Below are 16,665 nucleotides of genomic sequence, written 5' to 3' on the forward strand. Positions count from 1 at the left end.
ACAATTATTAATTTGGTCGTTAACGGGCTGGCACGAATAACACGAAAATAAATGGGCTGAATTCGTATCAGTCCGTTTAACACGCTTAACCCGTTTAGTTATACAGACCGTTATCGGGCCGACACGGCCCGGCCCGATCCATTTATTAAGCCTATATATATATATATATATATATATATATATATATATATAGACTAAACCCTACTTCTGACTCAGTCTCTGGAGGCTTCTCTTTCTCTCATTCTCTCACCCGTCGTTTCAGGTATTTTTCAAAATTCTCACAACCTCAACACCTCAAATGCAATGGAAGGTAACAAGAATTTCCTTGTGGCATGCCCAAGCTATTTATTTCCTTTCATTAATAAAATGTTTTCTTTTTTCATGAATAGGTTAAAACAACTGGAAACTAATTTTGGTTTTTAGAACGTAGTTGGGCATTCAATCTCAAGGCTCAAAGAATACATTTTCCTATATTTATTTTATGTTTTATGCACTTAAACATTCAAATGTTTAGTTATGTTTTCACACTTATTTAAATGTACTTGGTACTGTTTTTAAACTTCTTTGGATGTTTGGTAATTGGTATATTTTGAAACATATATACTTGATAATCTAATAGTATCATATATATATGTGTGTGTTTGATATTTAGATATTTTAATGTGTGTTGGCTATTATGTATAATTTTAACTATAAGTGATATTAAGTAGTTAAGAATACAATATAAAATTCCACTATTTTTGCTAGTTGGGTCATAAACGGGTCATAAATGTGTTTTTTTTCGTGTCGGCCCGTCACGGTAAGTTTAGTAATCGTGTTCACGTGTCGTGTCGTGTCAACCGTGTTATTAGCGTTTCGTGTCCGTGTTTGGGTTTCTGACATGTTTATTAATCGTGTCGTGTTCGTATTCACTATAACCGTGTTATGCTGTAATCGTGTCGACCCAAACACAACACACAAACATGAATTGCCCGTCCTATGTCGACCCACTCAACTTTTGAAGCACAAGGGGGGGGGGGGGGCTTAACCAGGAAAAATAAAGAGAAAAGGTCCTACTAAAAAAGGTCACATTATTTTATTTTTTCCAAACGAGTTACGTTACACTGGTTAGAGAAAGGAAAAAAAAAAAAGAAAAGAAAGGAAAGTAGGATTTTTACAGTAAATAATTAAATTAAATAGCAAGTTTTAAAAATATTTGGAGTACTATGTGCCTATTACTTTATTTATTTACTATAATTTCTGAAAGAAAAAAAAAAAAGTTATTCTGATCCAAGCTCCCGCCGTTTTTAACTTCCAATTACCGGGCACCGTTAAAACAGTAAACCAATTTGTTTTTCAAAAAAGAAAAAACAGTAAAACCCCATCTTCTCAACCGTTTCAGATTCAAAATTTCCACGCACATCACACGACACTCGCGTCTCTAAGCCGTTACATCAAGAGGCAGCCACGTGTCGCATTCTTCTCGCGAGTGTATAACGCAATACACGCGCGAGAGTACGCATTAGCGCTCATCACCCTCCCATTTTCGTCGTCTCTCTCTTTCCCGCGGCCATTAAATGAGCTTCCTCGATGCACAAACTGTAAATAACACTTTAACGCATGAGACAGATTGCAGAGAGAGAAAGAGAAAGAAAGAAAGAAATAAGAGAGAGAGAGAAAGCTCAACAAACCCAGAGACTCTTACGGAGAGACATGGCCATTCGCCATTAATGCAAAGCTCAACTACCATATTTGCTCACCACAATTAGTACTACCACTACTACTTCTCTCTCACAACACATACACACACACACACTCTCTCTCTCATCAGAAATGGCAGGCTCACATTACCCTACTTTCTCTTAGCTTCTTCTTGTCCTTCCTCTTCTCTTGGCTGAGGATTTCCTTCCTTTTTTTTGGCGATTTTGTACTTTCTGTGACCGGAGATGTGGAACTCGGGGGAGAACGTTTTCGCTCGATCGGCGTCGTACAAGGAGGACGGCGACGACGAGGAGGCGCTCCGGTGGGCGGCGCTGGAGAGGCTTCCGACGTACAAGCGCGTCCGCCGTGGCATTTTCAAGAACATCGTCGGAGATACCAAGGAGGTCGACGTCAGCGAGCTCGAAGCTAACGAGCAGAAGCTCCTCCTGGAGCGACTGGTCAATGCCGTCGACGACGATCCCGGTCTTTTCTTTGATCGGATGCGGCGCAGATTCGACGCGTAAAGTCTTCTCCCTCAACCGTTTGGTTGCTGAGAAAATAGGAAATCTCAGAAAAATTATTAACATGCGAAATGCAGAGTTTTACGGTGATTTCTCTAATTTGACGAATCCTGAAAATGGAGTTTTCGCTTTGCAGTGTGGATTTAGAGTTTCCGAAGATTGAGGTTCGATATCAGAATTTGAAGGTCGAAGCGTTCGTCCATGTGGGAAGCAGAGCGTTGCCGACCATTCCTAATTTCGTTTCAAATATGACCGAGGTTTAACTATATCGCTTTATTTTCATTCATATATATATATATACACATACATATATAACTTGCTTTTTAAATGTCATTTTGAATTGAGCTCTGAATTTACATTCCACGAATTCTATATTTAGGCTTTCTTAAGGCAGCTTCGGATATACAGAGGACAGAGAAGCAAGTTGACGATTTTAGACTCCGTAAGTGGGATCGTAAGGCCTTCTAGATTGACGCTGCTGTTGGGTCCTCCAAGCTCTGGAAAGACCACGCTTTTGCTGGCTCTTGCTGGACGGCTAGGACCTGATCTGCAGGTACTTAATTATGTTTTATTTATATTTCTTATCAGAAATACTTTGATATTTTCAGTTTGTTACTAAATATGAAAATTGAATTAGAACAAGATGATGGGTAGATATAAAATTTATGGTTTGTTGCTTGTTTGGTAGAGGGGAGAGTGAATAGGAAAGAGTAAAGAGGGAGGTAGATAACCTACGTGAGAGAAATGGGCAAGGAGGAAAATATATTATTTCGAATTAAAAGAAGGGAAATAAAAATCACCTCTCTTGTTTGGAATAAAGATGTAAGTGAAAGTTGTATAATTAATTACAGTTTTATTCTTAATTTATAATCAGGCAATTGGATTTAACTAATGTTTGAATGGGGTAATAAAGTAATTTAGCATTCTTGTTAGTTAAGCGAATAAAATCCATCCTATAATCCCTCTAAATTGGGAGCCATTCAAGTTGAAGTTCTTTTAAAGATTTGAAATCTCTTATCCAATTTATTGCCTAATTTTTTCTCTCCTACCAAACAACCATGTGTCTCAAAATTCATCCACTAATCACCCTGACTGTGCCCGTCCTACTTTTCCCTCCTACAAAGTGTTAAGGCCTCTGTTGGAAGTTTTCTAATTGTTGGTTTATGAGTTTACTCACTGAGGTTTGAACATTTTATCAACACTGAGGTTTTTTAGTAGTTGGGTTCTTCTTTTCTCTTTATTTATTGGATACTTCAATCTCTTTGAAGATGTCAGGGGGCGTCACATATAATGGGCATGGCTTTACTGAGTTTGTTGCTCAAAGGACATCTGCATATGTCAGTCAACAGGACTGGCAAGTGCCAGAGATGACTGTAAGGGAAACTCTTGAGTTTGCAGGGCGCTGTCAAGGTGTCGGATTTAAATACGGTAAGATTTGTGAAATCGTAACTTTGTATTTGATTTATTGAGTTGTTAATATTGGGACATTATTAACTAATACTTTTGACAGATATGCTATTGGAACTTGCAAGAAGGGAAAAGATTGCTGGGATAAAACCTGATGAAGATCTTGATTTATTCATGAAGGTACATGATCTGTTTAGGTGCATTTCTTACGTATGTTTTGATACTGATGTAAAATGTCATTGTTCAGTCGTTAGCTCTTGGAGGGCAGGAGACAAGGCTAGTGGTGGAGTATATCATGAAGGTATTATTCTATTGATGCTGGTTATTCTTTCATAAACTTTGACTCATCTTTCAAACATCATCTACTTACCAAAGTTTTTTTCCCTGACATTTCATTGTTAAAACTAACAAAAATCAAGATGCATGGTTATTCTGGATTACTTTGTTGTTCTGTACAATCAATGACTCATACTTTAAACATCAGATTGATAAAATAGAAACTCTTGAAAGCCTGCATTGACAATCTAATGTTGGGATTCTTCCAAGCTTGGTACCTTGCGTTTTACTTAAAACTTGAAGAAGCTGTTCTTGATGGTTTTTTTTTTAGTTTGGCAGCTGCTGGTTTACTTTATGTGGTAAATTGATTGGATCTACTAACCTTTAGTGGATTAAACATGTTGCTTGATGCATGTGGCCCATTTGGAAAGATGTAATTAGGAAATATTTCCTTCATATTCAATCTCTTTCTCAAAGTTTATTTTTATGATATATTGTGGTTTGTCAACTACACTCAGTACTAAAGATAATTCCAAATTACTAAAATATATCTGACAAAGATTTTAGGGTTGGATATATGTGCCGACACCTTGGTGGGAGATGAAATGCTTAAGGGGATCTCAGGGGGGCAAAAGAAGCGACTTACTACAGGTTTATTTGGTGGTTTTATATTTTCCTGTGTCAGTATTTAGCAAAATATATTTGCTGATGGAACATGCATGTTTTCCAGGTGAATTGCTAGTAGGTCCAGCGAGAGTTCTGTTCATGGATGAAATATCAAACGGGCTTGATAGTTCAACTACTTATCAAATCATCAAATATCTTAGGCATTCAACTCGTGCACTGGACGGGACGACTGTTATTTCTCTCCTTCAACCTGCTCCCGAGACCTTTGAGTTGTTTGATGATGTCATTCTTTTGTGTGAAGGCCAAATTGTATATCAGGGTCCTCGTGAAGCTGCTCTTGATTTCTTTTCATCTATGGGATTTAGCTGTCCCGAGCGAAAGAATGTTGCAGACTTCTTGCAGGAAGTAAGTGGTAGAGTGATTAAATTCAAATCCAAACATCCACGCTCTATGTTTGGCATCTTTATTCACCTATTTCCATGCAGGTAATATCAAAGAAGGACCAACAACAGTATTGGTCCAATCCTGACCTCCCTTACCGCTATGTACCAGTGGGAAAGTTTGCTGAAGCTTTTCGTTCGTTTCACATTGGGAAAAATTTATCTGAAGAACTAAACCTTCCTTTTGATAGACGCTATAACCACCCGGCTGCCTTGTCAACTTCTCGTTATGGTATGAAGAGGCTTGAGCTTCTCAAAACGTCTTTTAACTGGCAGAGGTTGTTGATGAAGCGGAATTCATTTATATATATCTTCAAATTCATTCAGGTAAGCTCCTTTTCGTCATTTACATCAGGAAAAACAATGCCAGTGATTTCATTTTGAATTCGATTGGAAAAACAATGAGGAAATTGTTTGAACTCTAAGGTCTTTTCGGTGATGTGAAAATACTATCTTCTTGCCATTATTATTTTCTGCCAACATTCTGAAGAAAGTATTCATGCCATTCTTCTCCTGGTTTACAAGTAATACGTGTTGTTTTTCAGCTTCTTTTCGTTGCTTTGATAACAATGAGTGTCTTTTTCCGAACAACAATGCACCACAATTCAATAGATGATGGGGGCTTATATCTCGGGGCACTGTACTTTTCAATGGTTATAATTCTTTTTAACGGATTCACGGAGGTGTCAATGTTGGTTGCCAAGCTTCCAGTTCTTTACAAGCATAGAGACTTGCATTTCTACCCAAGTTGGGCTTATACACTACCTTCTTGGGTCTTGAGTATTCCAACTTCACTTATGGAGTCTGGCTTTTGGGTTGCAATCACATACTATGTGATTGGATATGATCCTGCAGTCACTAGGTTATCCTTATATTTTCTTGGAATTTCGTTTTTATTTGATTATGACGGTTGAGTGGGAGTGGAGTGGAGTGTTGATTGTGTTGTCATATGCAGATTTTTGCGCCAGCTTTTGTTATATTTCTTGCTGCACCAAATGTCTATAGCTCTTTTTCGTCTAATGGGATCCCTGGGAAGAAATATGATAGTTGCAAACACCTTTGGATCTTTTGCCATGCTGGTTGTTATGGCACTTGGAGGATACGTCATTTCAAGAGGTAAATGGGAAAACATTCTCCAATCTCTATGTTTCTTTCATAGTTGTAAATGGTTTTATTTTTTCTCATTTTTTAATTCTATTGGCTCAGATCGTGTCCCAAGATGGTGGATCTGGGGTTTCTGGTTTTCTCCTCTGATGTATGCTCAAAACGCAGCATCTGTAAATGAATTTCATGGGCATTCCTGGGATAAGGTAAAGCCTGATATTATTTTCTTCATAAACTCGATCGTTCGGAAATTACTTTGCTATTCATGTGGCACATGCAACTATTGTGGGAGTTATATTAAACAAAACCAACAATGAATCTTTTTTTATTTTTTTTGTTTTTGTTTTTGTTTTTGTTTTGTTTTTGTTTTTTTGTTTTTTTTTTTGTTTTTTTGTTTGTTTCCTCTCTTCATCGATTTAAGATAATGTGATAAACTATGCATTTGTAAGTATGGACTTTGGAGGCACTCTCTCACACATGCAAATATCCTAGAGCTTATGGATCTTTGTTCCCATATTTATGTAGGTACTTGGGAATATTACCAGTTCTACTTTAGGAGAGGCAGTATTAAAAGCACGCAGTTTGTTTTCTGAAAGCTACTGGTATTGGATTGGTGTTGGTGCATTGCTTGGATATACAGTTTTGTTCAATGCACTGTTCACGTTCTTCCTATCTTACCTTAACCGTAAGCAATCATATTTGATAAAAACTTTGCTAAATGCCAATTTCCCTAAGTGCGTATAAGTAAAAAAACAAACACACTTAAAGAACAGAAGCTCATGTTTGCAGCTTTGGGAAGGCAGCAGGCTGTAGTCTCTAAGGAAGAGTTACAAGAGAGAGAAAAAAGAAGGAAAGGAGAACCTGTTGTCATTGAGCTTAGACACTACTTGGAGCATTCAGGGTCCTTAAATGGTTTGTAAATCCCCTGTTATGTTTTTTTTTTTTTTTTTTTCTTACAATATCTTTTCTAGAAAATTTATCACGAAAGGAATGTCTAAGATCTGGGCGTCTAAACTTCATATCAGGAAAATATTTCAAGCAAAGAGGCATGGTTCTACCATTCCAACCACTTTCCATGGCTTTCAGCAATATCAATTACTATGTTGATGTTCCCTTGGTGAGTGTTTAACTCCATTTATTCATGTCATTTACTTTGGGAAGCATTTTGACTATATGTTTTCTGATCCAAGTATCAATGCAGGAACTGAAGCAGCAAGGAGTTGTAGAAGACAGATTGCAGCTGTTGATTAATGTTACTGGAGCATTCAGGCCTGGAATTCTTACGGCATTAGTCGGGGTGAGTGGTGCTGGAAAAACAACCCTCATGGATGTATTAGCTGGTAGAAAAACAGGTGGGATCGTTGAAGGGAACATTTATATATCTGGTTATCTGAAAAAACAAGAAACATTCGCAAGAGTTTCTGGTTACTGTGAGCAGACTGATATTCATTCTCCTGGCTTGACCATTCGTGAATCACTTTTGTTCTCTGCTTGGCTTCGCTTACCGCCAAATGTTGGCTTGGACACACAAAAGGTATTTCTAGCATTTTTCATTTTGTCCATCTTCACATGAGATTAATCTATGAAGGGTTAAATTCTTCAGGCTTTTGTGGATGAGGTAATGGAGCTTGTGGAACTCACTTCCTTGAGTGGGGCATTAGTTGGTCTACCTGCAGTTGATGGTTTGTCGACAGAACAGCGAAAAAGGTTAACAATAGCAGTTGAGCTAGTTGCAAACCCTTCTATAGTATTTATGGATGAGCCCACATCGGGGTTGGATGCAAGGGCTGCAGCCATTGTGATGAGGACGGTGAGGAACATTGTGAATACTGGACGGACAATAGTTTGCACCATTCATCAACCCAGCATAGACATATTTGAATCCTTTGATGAGGTATTCAACTCTTTATTTATTTAGTTTGTGTCACTTTGTCATTCTTCTCTTCCCTGTAAACTTGTATCCATATTTGTGTTTTGACATCATCTCTCATTAATTTTTCTTCCTATGTCATATGCTTTCTAGGATTTCCCGCATCTATTGCTCTTAACACCTTTCCCCACTCTTAGGAAAAATTTTCAAGCCTTACCGAGTCTTATAATCTCATCCTTCTTTGCAGCTTTTGTTTATGAAGCGTGGAGGGGAGCTCATATATGCTGGTCCTCTTGGTCCAAGGTCATGTGAGCTCATAAAGTATTTTGAGGTCAGCTTATGCATTTGTTTCATCTCTTAAGGCACGTTTACTTCACATAAAAGGGAAAGGCAAAACTAGGAGTGATTCTCTTTCCTACCTAATCATGTGTTTACTTACAAAATTAGCAATGAGAGTTAAGTAGGCTGTAGGCCCGACCATATGGAATGAGAAAAGAGAACATCAATCCTTGCATCCCCTTGGTATTGTTTCCCTGTCAATTGGAATGGATGCCAAAGTAACTTAGGTACCCTTTAAATTAACATGTTAAAATTCAATGATTATTTAATTATATAAGGATATTTTTGCAATTATAGTGATAAGATAAGTTTAGTAAATACTAGAAGGGGAATTGGATTCTTCTTATTATAGTATCTGATAGATAAGTAAACATTATAAAGGGAATAAATGATCTTTATTCTTATTACTTTACTTTCTCTTCCAATTCTATTATCTTTCCTACTGCATTCCTTTACATTTTGGTAAACACGTCCTTAGAGTATGGTTTCAATTTAAGGCCTTTTATTATACTAGTAGTCAACTTAGTCTTGTAAAAATCTGTTCTTCTAGGCAATCGAAGGGGTGCCAAAGATCAGGCCTGGATATAATCCTGCTGCATGGATGCTTGATGTTACTTCTTTAACTGAAGAGAACCGCTTGGGTGTTGACTTTGCGGAAATTTATCGAGAATCGAATTTATTTCAGTAAGAGCTGAAGTGTTTTCTGGCTCAGTTGGATTTACATGAAACTACTAGTTTATTTATCTAACTATGATCTCTTCCTTTGCTTCAGTGGTAACAGAGAGTTGGTTGAAAGCCTAAGCAAGCCCAGTTCTAATGTGAAAGAACTGTCTTTCCCGACCAAGTATTCCCAATCATTTTTTGAACAGTTTATCACTTGTCTTTGGAAGCAAAACCTGTCTTACTGGCGAAACCCACAATATACTGCAGTTCGTTTCTTTTACACTGTCATTATCTCATTGATGTTTGGAACCATATGCTGGAGATTTGGTGCGAAAAGGTCTTCTCCTTTTTCTTAATCTTTTGTCAATTTAATTGCTCTGCAATCTTGTTCTTATAATATCTATAAACTTGGAATAATTGGAAGTTGTCCACCTTGAGACTATCAGAAGGATAAACACATACAGTTAAAGTTGATCATATAGGAGATGTTTGGTTTATGTATTAGAACCATGTGATTAGAACTATTTTTGATTTACGTGTTATTTTTGTGAGAGAAAATACTGTAGCGAACCACGAACTATGATTCGAATCAGGGAACGAATCTAGGTACCAAACATCCCCATAGTCTTTCCCATTTATATGGACATTGTTTGCATATACTACTTCCAGCTGCAAGATATTATTTTACATTGAACTCAAGTAGTGTCTAATACTAGTAGTGGTAGATGATCTGTGATCTCCTCTTTTCTGGTTGACCCTCATCTGTGGAAGATTTTGTTTTACCAATAGCCATATCAAAGATCTTGAACATTAGAAAATCAAAGGCTAAGGCAATTATATAGTTGTACGCTTGTACTGCAGTTATGCAACGAAAAAACATTGATTACAAAAAACTGTGATATGCTTTTTGGGTAAAGTTATAGCTGGGGGAGAGGGGAACCAAAAGACCTGGTAAATCTTTATCATGAGACAATTTGGTGGTACCTAACTCCTGAAAGGAAATGCGTACTGAAAATGAAGCCATAAGTTTTTGATTGATTCAACTTGGATGTGGCATTCGCTCTCTTGTTGATGCGTTTTTTGATAGTGATCTTTGATTCAATTGGCCATTATGATCTATCCATGGCCTTATATTTTGTTAACGCCAATACCTTTTTTTTTCTTTTTCTTTTTTTTTTCTTTTGTTTTTTTGACAGGGAGAGCCAGCAGGATATATTTAATGCCATGGGATCCATGTACGCAGCTATCCTATTTATCGGAATCACCAATGCCACCGCTGTTCAACCTGTTGTATCTGTCGAAAGATTTGTCTCCTACAGAGAGAGAGCTGCAGGGATGTACTCGGCTCTACCATTTGCGTTTGCTCAGGTTCATCTTGTGATTCTGGTTCCTCCTTCCCACTTGGATAAATGCATGGTTGTAACAGTTAGCTCATGTATTTATTGGTTTTTATGCACAGGTTGCAATAGAGTTCCCCTACGTCTTTGCACAATCCATGATTTACTCCTCAATCTTCTACTCCATGGCTTCATTTGAGTGGACATTTTTGAAATTCGTTTGGTACATATTCTTCATGTTTTTTACCATGCTATACTTCACCTTCTATGGAATGATGACAACTGCTGTCACACCAAACCACAATGTGGCCGCCATCATTGCTGCTCCATTTTATATGCTCTGGAACCTTTTCAGCGGCTTTATGATCCCTCACAAGGTAATATAAGTGATTGCTTATAGTAATTATGTCATCTCTTATTTTTTTAGTTACCTAACACGACAATTAGTACTTTCTGTTATTTAGTCAAGAATATAGGATTATCCCATTTGCTAGTATTGAGCGTTCATGCCTCAGACTATCTAATACCCCTCAAGACATGCCATCTCGATTACAAATTTGCAGAAATTGGATAGCTGATTTGGTCGCCAACCTCAGTTTTGAATATACATGAACCGCTGACTTCATATTTTAAACACCAATTTTTCCATTAAGCCTTTATATAAATCACTGCCAAGAGTACATATACACACGAGCATATTTTCTATTGTTTAGCCTCCTTTTCCTTTTTAAGACACATGCGTTTATAACCCAGAATGACATGTTGTTCCACTTCTTCAGAGAATACCGATATGGTGGAGATGGTACTACTGGGCCAACCCTGTGGCCTGGAGTCTTTATGGCCTCCTGGCTTCGCAATACGGCGACGATAACACACTTGTGAAGTTATCAGATGGAATTCACCAGGTAACTGTGAAGAGGTTGCTCAAAGTAGTATTTGGTTGCAGGCATGATTTCCTGGGCATAGCAGGGATTATGGTGGTTGGTTTCTGTGTCTTTTTTGCTATGATTTTCGCCTTTGCGATAAAATCCTTCAACTTCCAGAGGAGATGACAGGGTCACGAATTGCATACCAGAATAAAATTACTTAAATACTGTGTGTTTTAGAGTCATTTCATGGATTACAAAGTATATGGTCGTCAGCTCCACGTCAAGGAAAACTGCTGAAGTGTGGATTTCTGTATAGTAACGTGATTATAGAACGATTTACATTATTCATTTTTCCTAGAGAGAAGCATATAATTAATGCCAGTTGTTAGCTCGGGAAATTTATGTACTGTCATAATAATGCTTATATGATATTTCAGAATTATATTGTGTTATACAATTCAATTAAATGTTGCAATTAAAGTCGCCTACTATTGTTGGCATGAGTTGATACCAAATAAAAGGAACTAGTACATTCTCTTCATTCTGATATATATGTACCTCAATATTTTGCCCCGTGTGTCTCATATTTTTGTAATCGTCTGTCTACGCCGTAATATATTTATTTGCGGAGAAGATGGTGTTTTATATATTTTTTAAGGCATTTTTTGTGAGCCTACACCCTTATTTTGGGGGACATTTCCCACACTCACACAGCTGACGTGGAGAGCAAAAATGTAGAAAGTTTACCGGTTTTTGCCGGTGTATGTAAATGTTTTTAACCTGCTCACGCTTCCCAATGGGAGATATCAATTATTAAAAAATAATTTCTTTCATCGTAATCAGCCCCAATAGTGTAATAATCATGTGATGAGCCGTAACAAAGAGATGGGGGAGTCGTGACGGGTATTTGAGACTCCAATTTGGAATCAAAAGTCGTATTGAATGAAAGCAAAACGTGATGTCGTTTATGGATCATGGAATTTCTTTTTTGTCGTGAAGGTGATATAAGTTCCATGCAATTTCACTCCTTTGGACCACCTGTCGTGCATTTTGCATGCAATTAAATAGGAAGATGATCTCGGCTGGGCATAGAAGTTGTAGGGCTGACAATTCGTGTTTGCGTGTCGTGTTCGGGTCGGTACGATTATAGTGAACACGAACACGATACGATTAATAAATGTGTCAAAAATTTAAACACGAACACGAAATGCTAATAACATGGTTAACACGGCACGCGAACACGATTACTAAACGTGTCGTGACAGACCGACACGAAAAAAAACACGTTTATGACCCGTTTATGACCCAACTAGCAAAAGTAGTGAAATTTTATATTGTATTCAAAACTATATTAATTGACTACTTAATATCACTTATAATTAAAATCATGCATAATAACCAACACACATTAAAATATTCAAATATCAAACACACACACACACATATATATATATATATATGATACTTGCTACTAGATTATCAAGTAATGTTTCAAAACATATCAATTACTAAACATCTAAAAAAATTTAAAAACATAACCAAGTACATTTAAATAAGTTTAAAAATAAAAGTAAACATTTGAATATTTAAGTGTATAAAACATAAAATAAATATAGAAAAATGTCCACAATGACTACTGTTCATATCAATGATTAACTGTATAGGAAGACTAGAGTTCTTTTTTTTTTTTTTCTCTTTTTCCTTTCAGTATCTTTAGACCAATAAATTCAAGTGAACAGATAAAATTTAATTTCTCATGAAGCAATATGCTTATTAATGAAAGAACCTAAGGAAGCATTGAAATGTCGATGAACAATATTATCCCTTCATAAAACTCTATCACACTAAAAAAAATGCAATTGCCACATCGGCAAGTACAAAACTTGAGAACCTTGCGCAACATAGAACAAGAGTAGCAAAGTAAAAAAATTGAGAATAGAAAAATATCTTGTCAATCTTACCAGGATTACTTCTTCCGTCTCGTCGCTTTTGCTAAAGAAAAATTGAGAATAGAAAAATACCTTGTCAATCTTATTTGCTAAAGAAATGGAAAATACCTGAAATGACAGGTGAGAAAATGAGAGAAAGAGAACCTCCAAAGACTGAGTTAGAAATATAGTTTTGTCTATATATATATATATATATATATATATATATGGGTTTAATAAACGGGTCGGGCCGGGCCGTGTCGGCCTGATAACGATCCGTATAATTAAACGGGTTAAACGTGTTAAACGGGTTGGTACGAATTTTGCCCATTTATTTTTGTGTTATTCGTGTCAGCCCGTTAACGACCCAATTAATGATCGTGCAGTCTAAATTTATTTATCTGGTATCGTTTTCGTGTCGTTTCATTGTATCGTGTCTGAAATTGCCGGCCAAGTTGTATGGTTAGACTCTGCAAAGACAACTAATTTCATGCGCAAAAATGATTTGATCCGAAAAGCGGAGGCTGCGGACAGTAACGGGACTACTGCAGAAGTATTTTTCCAAGTGGATGCTGCTTGGAAAAAATGGAAAAAACGCTGTGGGAATTGTTTTCTACAATTTGGCCTCCACCTTCAGTGGAAGACGTACAGAATTTGTGCATTCCAAGTCAGTTTTGGAAGCAGAACGTATGGCAACCAAATATGCTGTGAAAACAACTTCGAATTACAAACGGGAAAGCGATTCCTTGGTTGCCATTGAAAATGTTATTGATTCGTCCAAGCGCTCAGAATGGTGGTGTGAAGATTTAATTGAAGCTTTGATTTCTCTTCAAAATTCCAAAATTTAAGAGCCTGCGCAGAGTTAAAAGGAGAGAAAACTCACAAATTACTCAAAAAGTCTGAAACATATACAGTGATTCTAGTTTATTTTCGACAAGAAATACCAAAATTTAAGAGGATAGGCGAAATTAAAAGGGGAGAAAACCCACAAATTACTCAAAAATTCTCAAACATTGACAGTGTTTCTAGTTTATTTTCGACCAAAAAAATCTAAAATATAAGAGTGTAGGGAAAGTGAAAAGGAGAGAAAACTCACCGATCAACACGAACCCAAAGATTCAATCGTCGACGGTGAAATTCCTCTATCTCTTCCCTAGTCTTCGGAGATGAAACGGAGACAATACCCACGAAACCAACAAAGCTTTGCCCCTTCTTTTCCTTTTTCTTTTTCTTTTTCTTCTTCTTCTTTTTTTTTTTTTTTTTTCTCTTCATAAATCCTCAACCGGTAGCCCATAACATATATCTTGCCCTTCTCTGCCCGTGAAGCTTTCAACCATTGGATCATTTAAGAATTAAAACAAACTCATCCGACGGTCAATATTCAGTGTGGACAAATCCAGTCATTAACGAACTGGGGTCATAGCCAGGCCCTTGTTTTTTAAAAAGTAATCTCGATAAATATCTCTTAAAAGTATATTAATCAAAATTTTTAAATTTTATTATTAATTTATTATTTTTTAGTTAAATAATTACATTAATAAAAAAATATTTATCAATAATAAAGAGTAAAAATTCATACCCATGTACTTTTAAAGATAAATTATATAGTTTTCTCTTTAAAAAAAAAAAAAAAACTTCAACCTATTTGTTTGCTTGTTTCAACTTAATTGTATGTCTTTTCTTTTTTTTTTAAAAAAATATTGTAATGAAATGATTTTCATGTAAATATTTTGTTATCTAATTTTCCTTTTAAAATACATTTTTTTCAATATGCCATATTTAAATATTTTTTTGACCCAATCTAAAATATATATATTTTTGTTCAATTATGGCTCTGATAAATATATTTTTAACTAATTCCTCATATTCATTATCCTTTTACTTAATTTAAATCACGGGGTTTGCATGTTCTCGGAGTGGGCCTAAAGTTAGGAGACGTTTGATTCATGGATTAAAATCATTTGATTAGAATCATTTTTTATTTACGTGTATTTTTTGTGAGAGAAAACACTGTAAGAAACCATGAACCATGATTCAAATCATGGTTTGAATCCTCTAACCAAACATCCAATTAGTCATCTTTTCTTCGCAGATGATAGGTTAGTTTTCTACAATGCAAAGGTGGAGGAATGCGCTGCGATTAAAGAGGTCCTGCGGATTTATGAAGAAGCTTCAAGTCAGAGTATAAATTTTCAAAAATTGTCTATCACTTATGAAGAAGCTTTGGGCAAAAAAGTAATTACACCAATAATAATTTTATTATTTCTTTAGTTTTACTTTTAATATCAAACCAAAAAAAAAAAAAGTAGATTTATTTTCTTTCTTCCCTATCATACTAAATAAGTTAAAGGAATAATCAAAATTTTTTTTATCCTTTTAATTTTCTACACATTATAGTTTTATTTTCCCTTCTATTTTCTTTCTATCTTTCCCAACAGAGCGTTACAGTCCAAATGTGGTGACAGGACTGAGATTGGCTATTTAATCTGTTCTAGGGTTGAATGCTGCTGCATCCCATGAGCGCTATTTGGATTTAATCCTACGTTGGTTGGAAAAAGTAGGAAGCAAACTTTCAGGCTAATAAAGGAACGTGTGGGGAAAAAATTACAGCAATATTGGAAGGGGAAGATGTTTTCCTAAGGGGGTAAGGAATTATTTTGATTAAGGCTGTGGCTCTCGCTTATTCCAAACTGTACGATGAGTGTGTTTCGGATGCCGAAAGGTTTGTGTGATGATTTACACCAACTAATTGCTCGCTTTACATTGGTGGTCTTGGGAAAAACTTTGTAAACCCAAATCTAAAGGTGGCTTGGGTTTTCGAGATCTTGAGATTTTTACTCAAGCGTTACTTGCAAAGCAATGCTGGAGGATAGTGTGAAATCTTAGGGCCCGTTTACTTCACTGATTCGAGTTTATAATTTGAGTTGAGATGTGATTTTGTGTGAGAGCTTTTTACTGTAGTAAAAAAATTAGATGTGACTGTTTTTGAGAGCTTTTTACTGTAGCAAAACTCGAATTCTGAACTCAAATCGGCGAAATGAACGAGACCTTAGTTCTCTATTGCGATCAAATTTTTTTGACTTGGAGATATTGTTGAGTTGATTCAGAGCATACCGATTGGAAATCATAGGTGTGAGGATTCTCTAATATGGCATTATGACGGCAAGGGTCAATATTAGGTTAAATCTGGTTTTTGTCGGGCTTTGGAGGACAAGTATGGTAAGTTTTCGTCTAGAGAGAGTGCAGATCGGGGTTGGTGGATTTTTTTGTGGTATTTAAACATCCTTCATAAAGTGAACCTCTTTGCTTGGAGAGCCTTTCATGATATCCTGCCATCTTTGAACTCTTTGAGCTGTCGTGGGCTTGCTTATTCTGTGAGCCTTTCATCCTTATTTTTTTTTTCATATATAATCTAATCCGTTTGATTGTATATCATTAGAATACTTTTTCATTTGAATGTATCTCTATTACACAATATTTTTTTTTCAAATATATTTTACTTGAATTTATTTAGATGTTCTAGAATATTATTTTATCAAAAATAACTTCCAACTTTTGTTTTAATTTTTTTTTTAGGACCTTTTCTATTACGTCGACATACTGA

At 36.1% G+C, this 16,665-nt stretch overlaps 1 protein-coding gene across 1 annotated transcript; it reads left to right on the plus strand.

Moving 5' to 3' along the window:
- Positions 1-1,604: 1,604 nt before the first annotated feature.
- Positions 1,605-11,595, plus strand: LOC21408293 (ABC transporter G family member 32). The gene is made up of 23 exons (XM_024167312.1): positions 1,605-2,200; positions 2,338-2,458; positions 2,581-2,754; positions 3,470-3,629; positions 3,712-3,788; positions 3,856-3,909; positions 4,445-4,535; positions 4,615-4,916; positions 4,997-5,278; positions 5,497-5,813; positions 5,907-6,067; positions 6,158-6,261; positions 6,581-6,740; positions 6,845-6,967; positions 7,081-7,172; positions 7,257-7,589; positions 7,659-7,949; positions 8,173-8,256; positions 8,815-8,948; positions 9,037-9,264; positions 10,124-10,295; positions 10,387-10,641; positions 11,044-11,595. Exons 1-23 carry the CDS (start codon positions 1,926-1,928, stop codon positions 11,314-11,316), a joined length of 4,263 nt encoding a protein of 1,420 aa, XP_024023080.1. The 5' UTR covers positions 1,605-1,925; the 3' UTR covers positions 11,317-11,595.
- Positions 11,596-16,665: the final 5,070 nt, after the last annotated feature.

The sequence above is a fragment of the Morus notabilis genome, unplaced genomic scaffold (genome assembly GCF_000414095.1).
Source record: "Morus notabilis unplaced genomic scaffold, ASM41409v2 Scaffold100, whole genome shotgun sequence".
Lineage (NCBI taxonomy): Eukaryota > Viridiplantae > Streptophyta > Magnoliopsida > Rosales > Moraceae > Morus > Morus notabilis.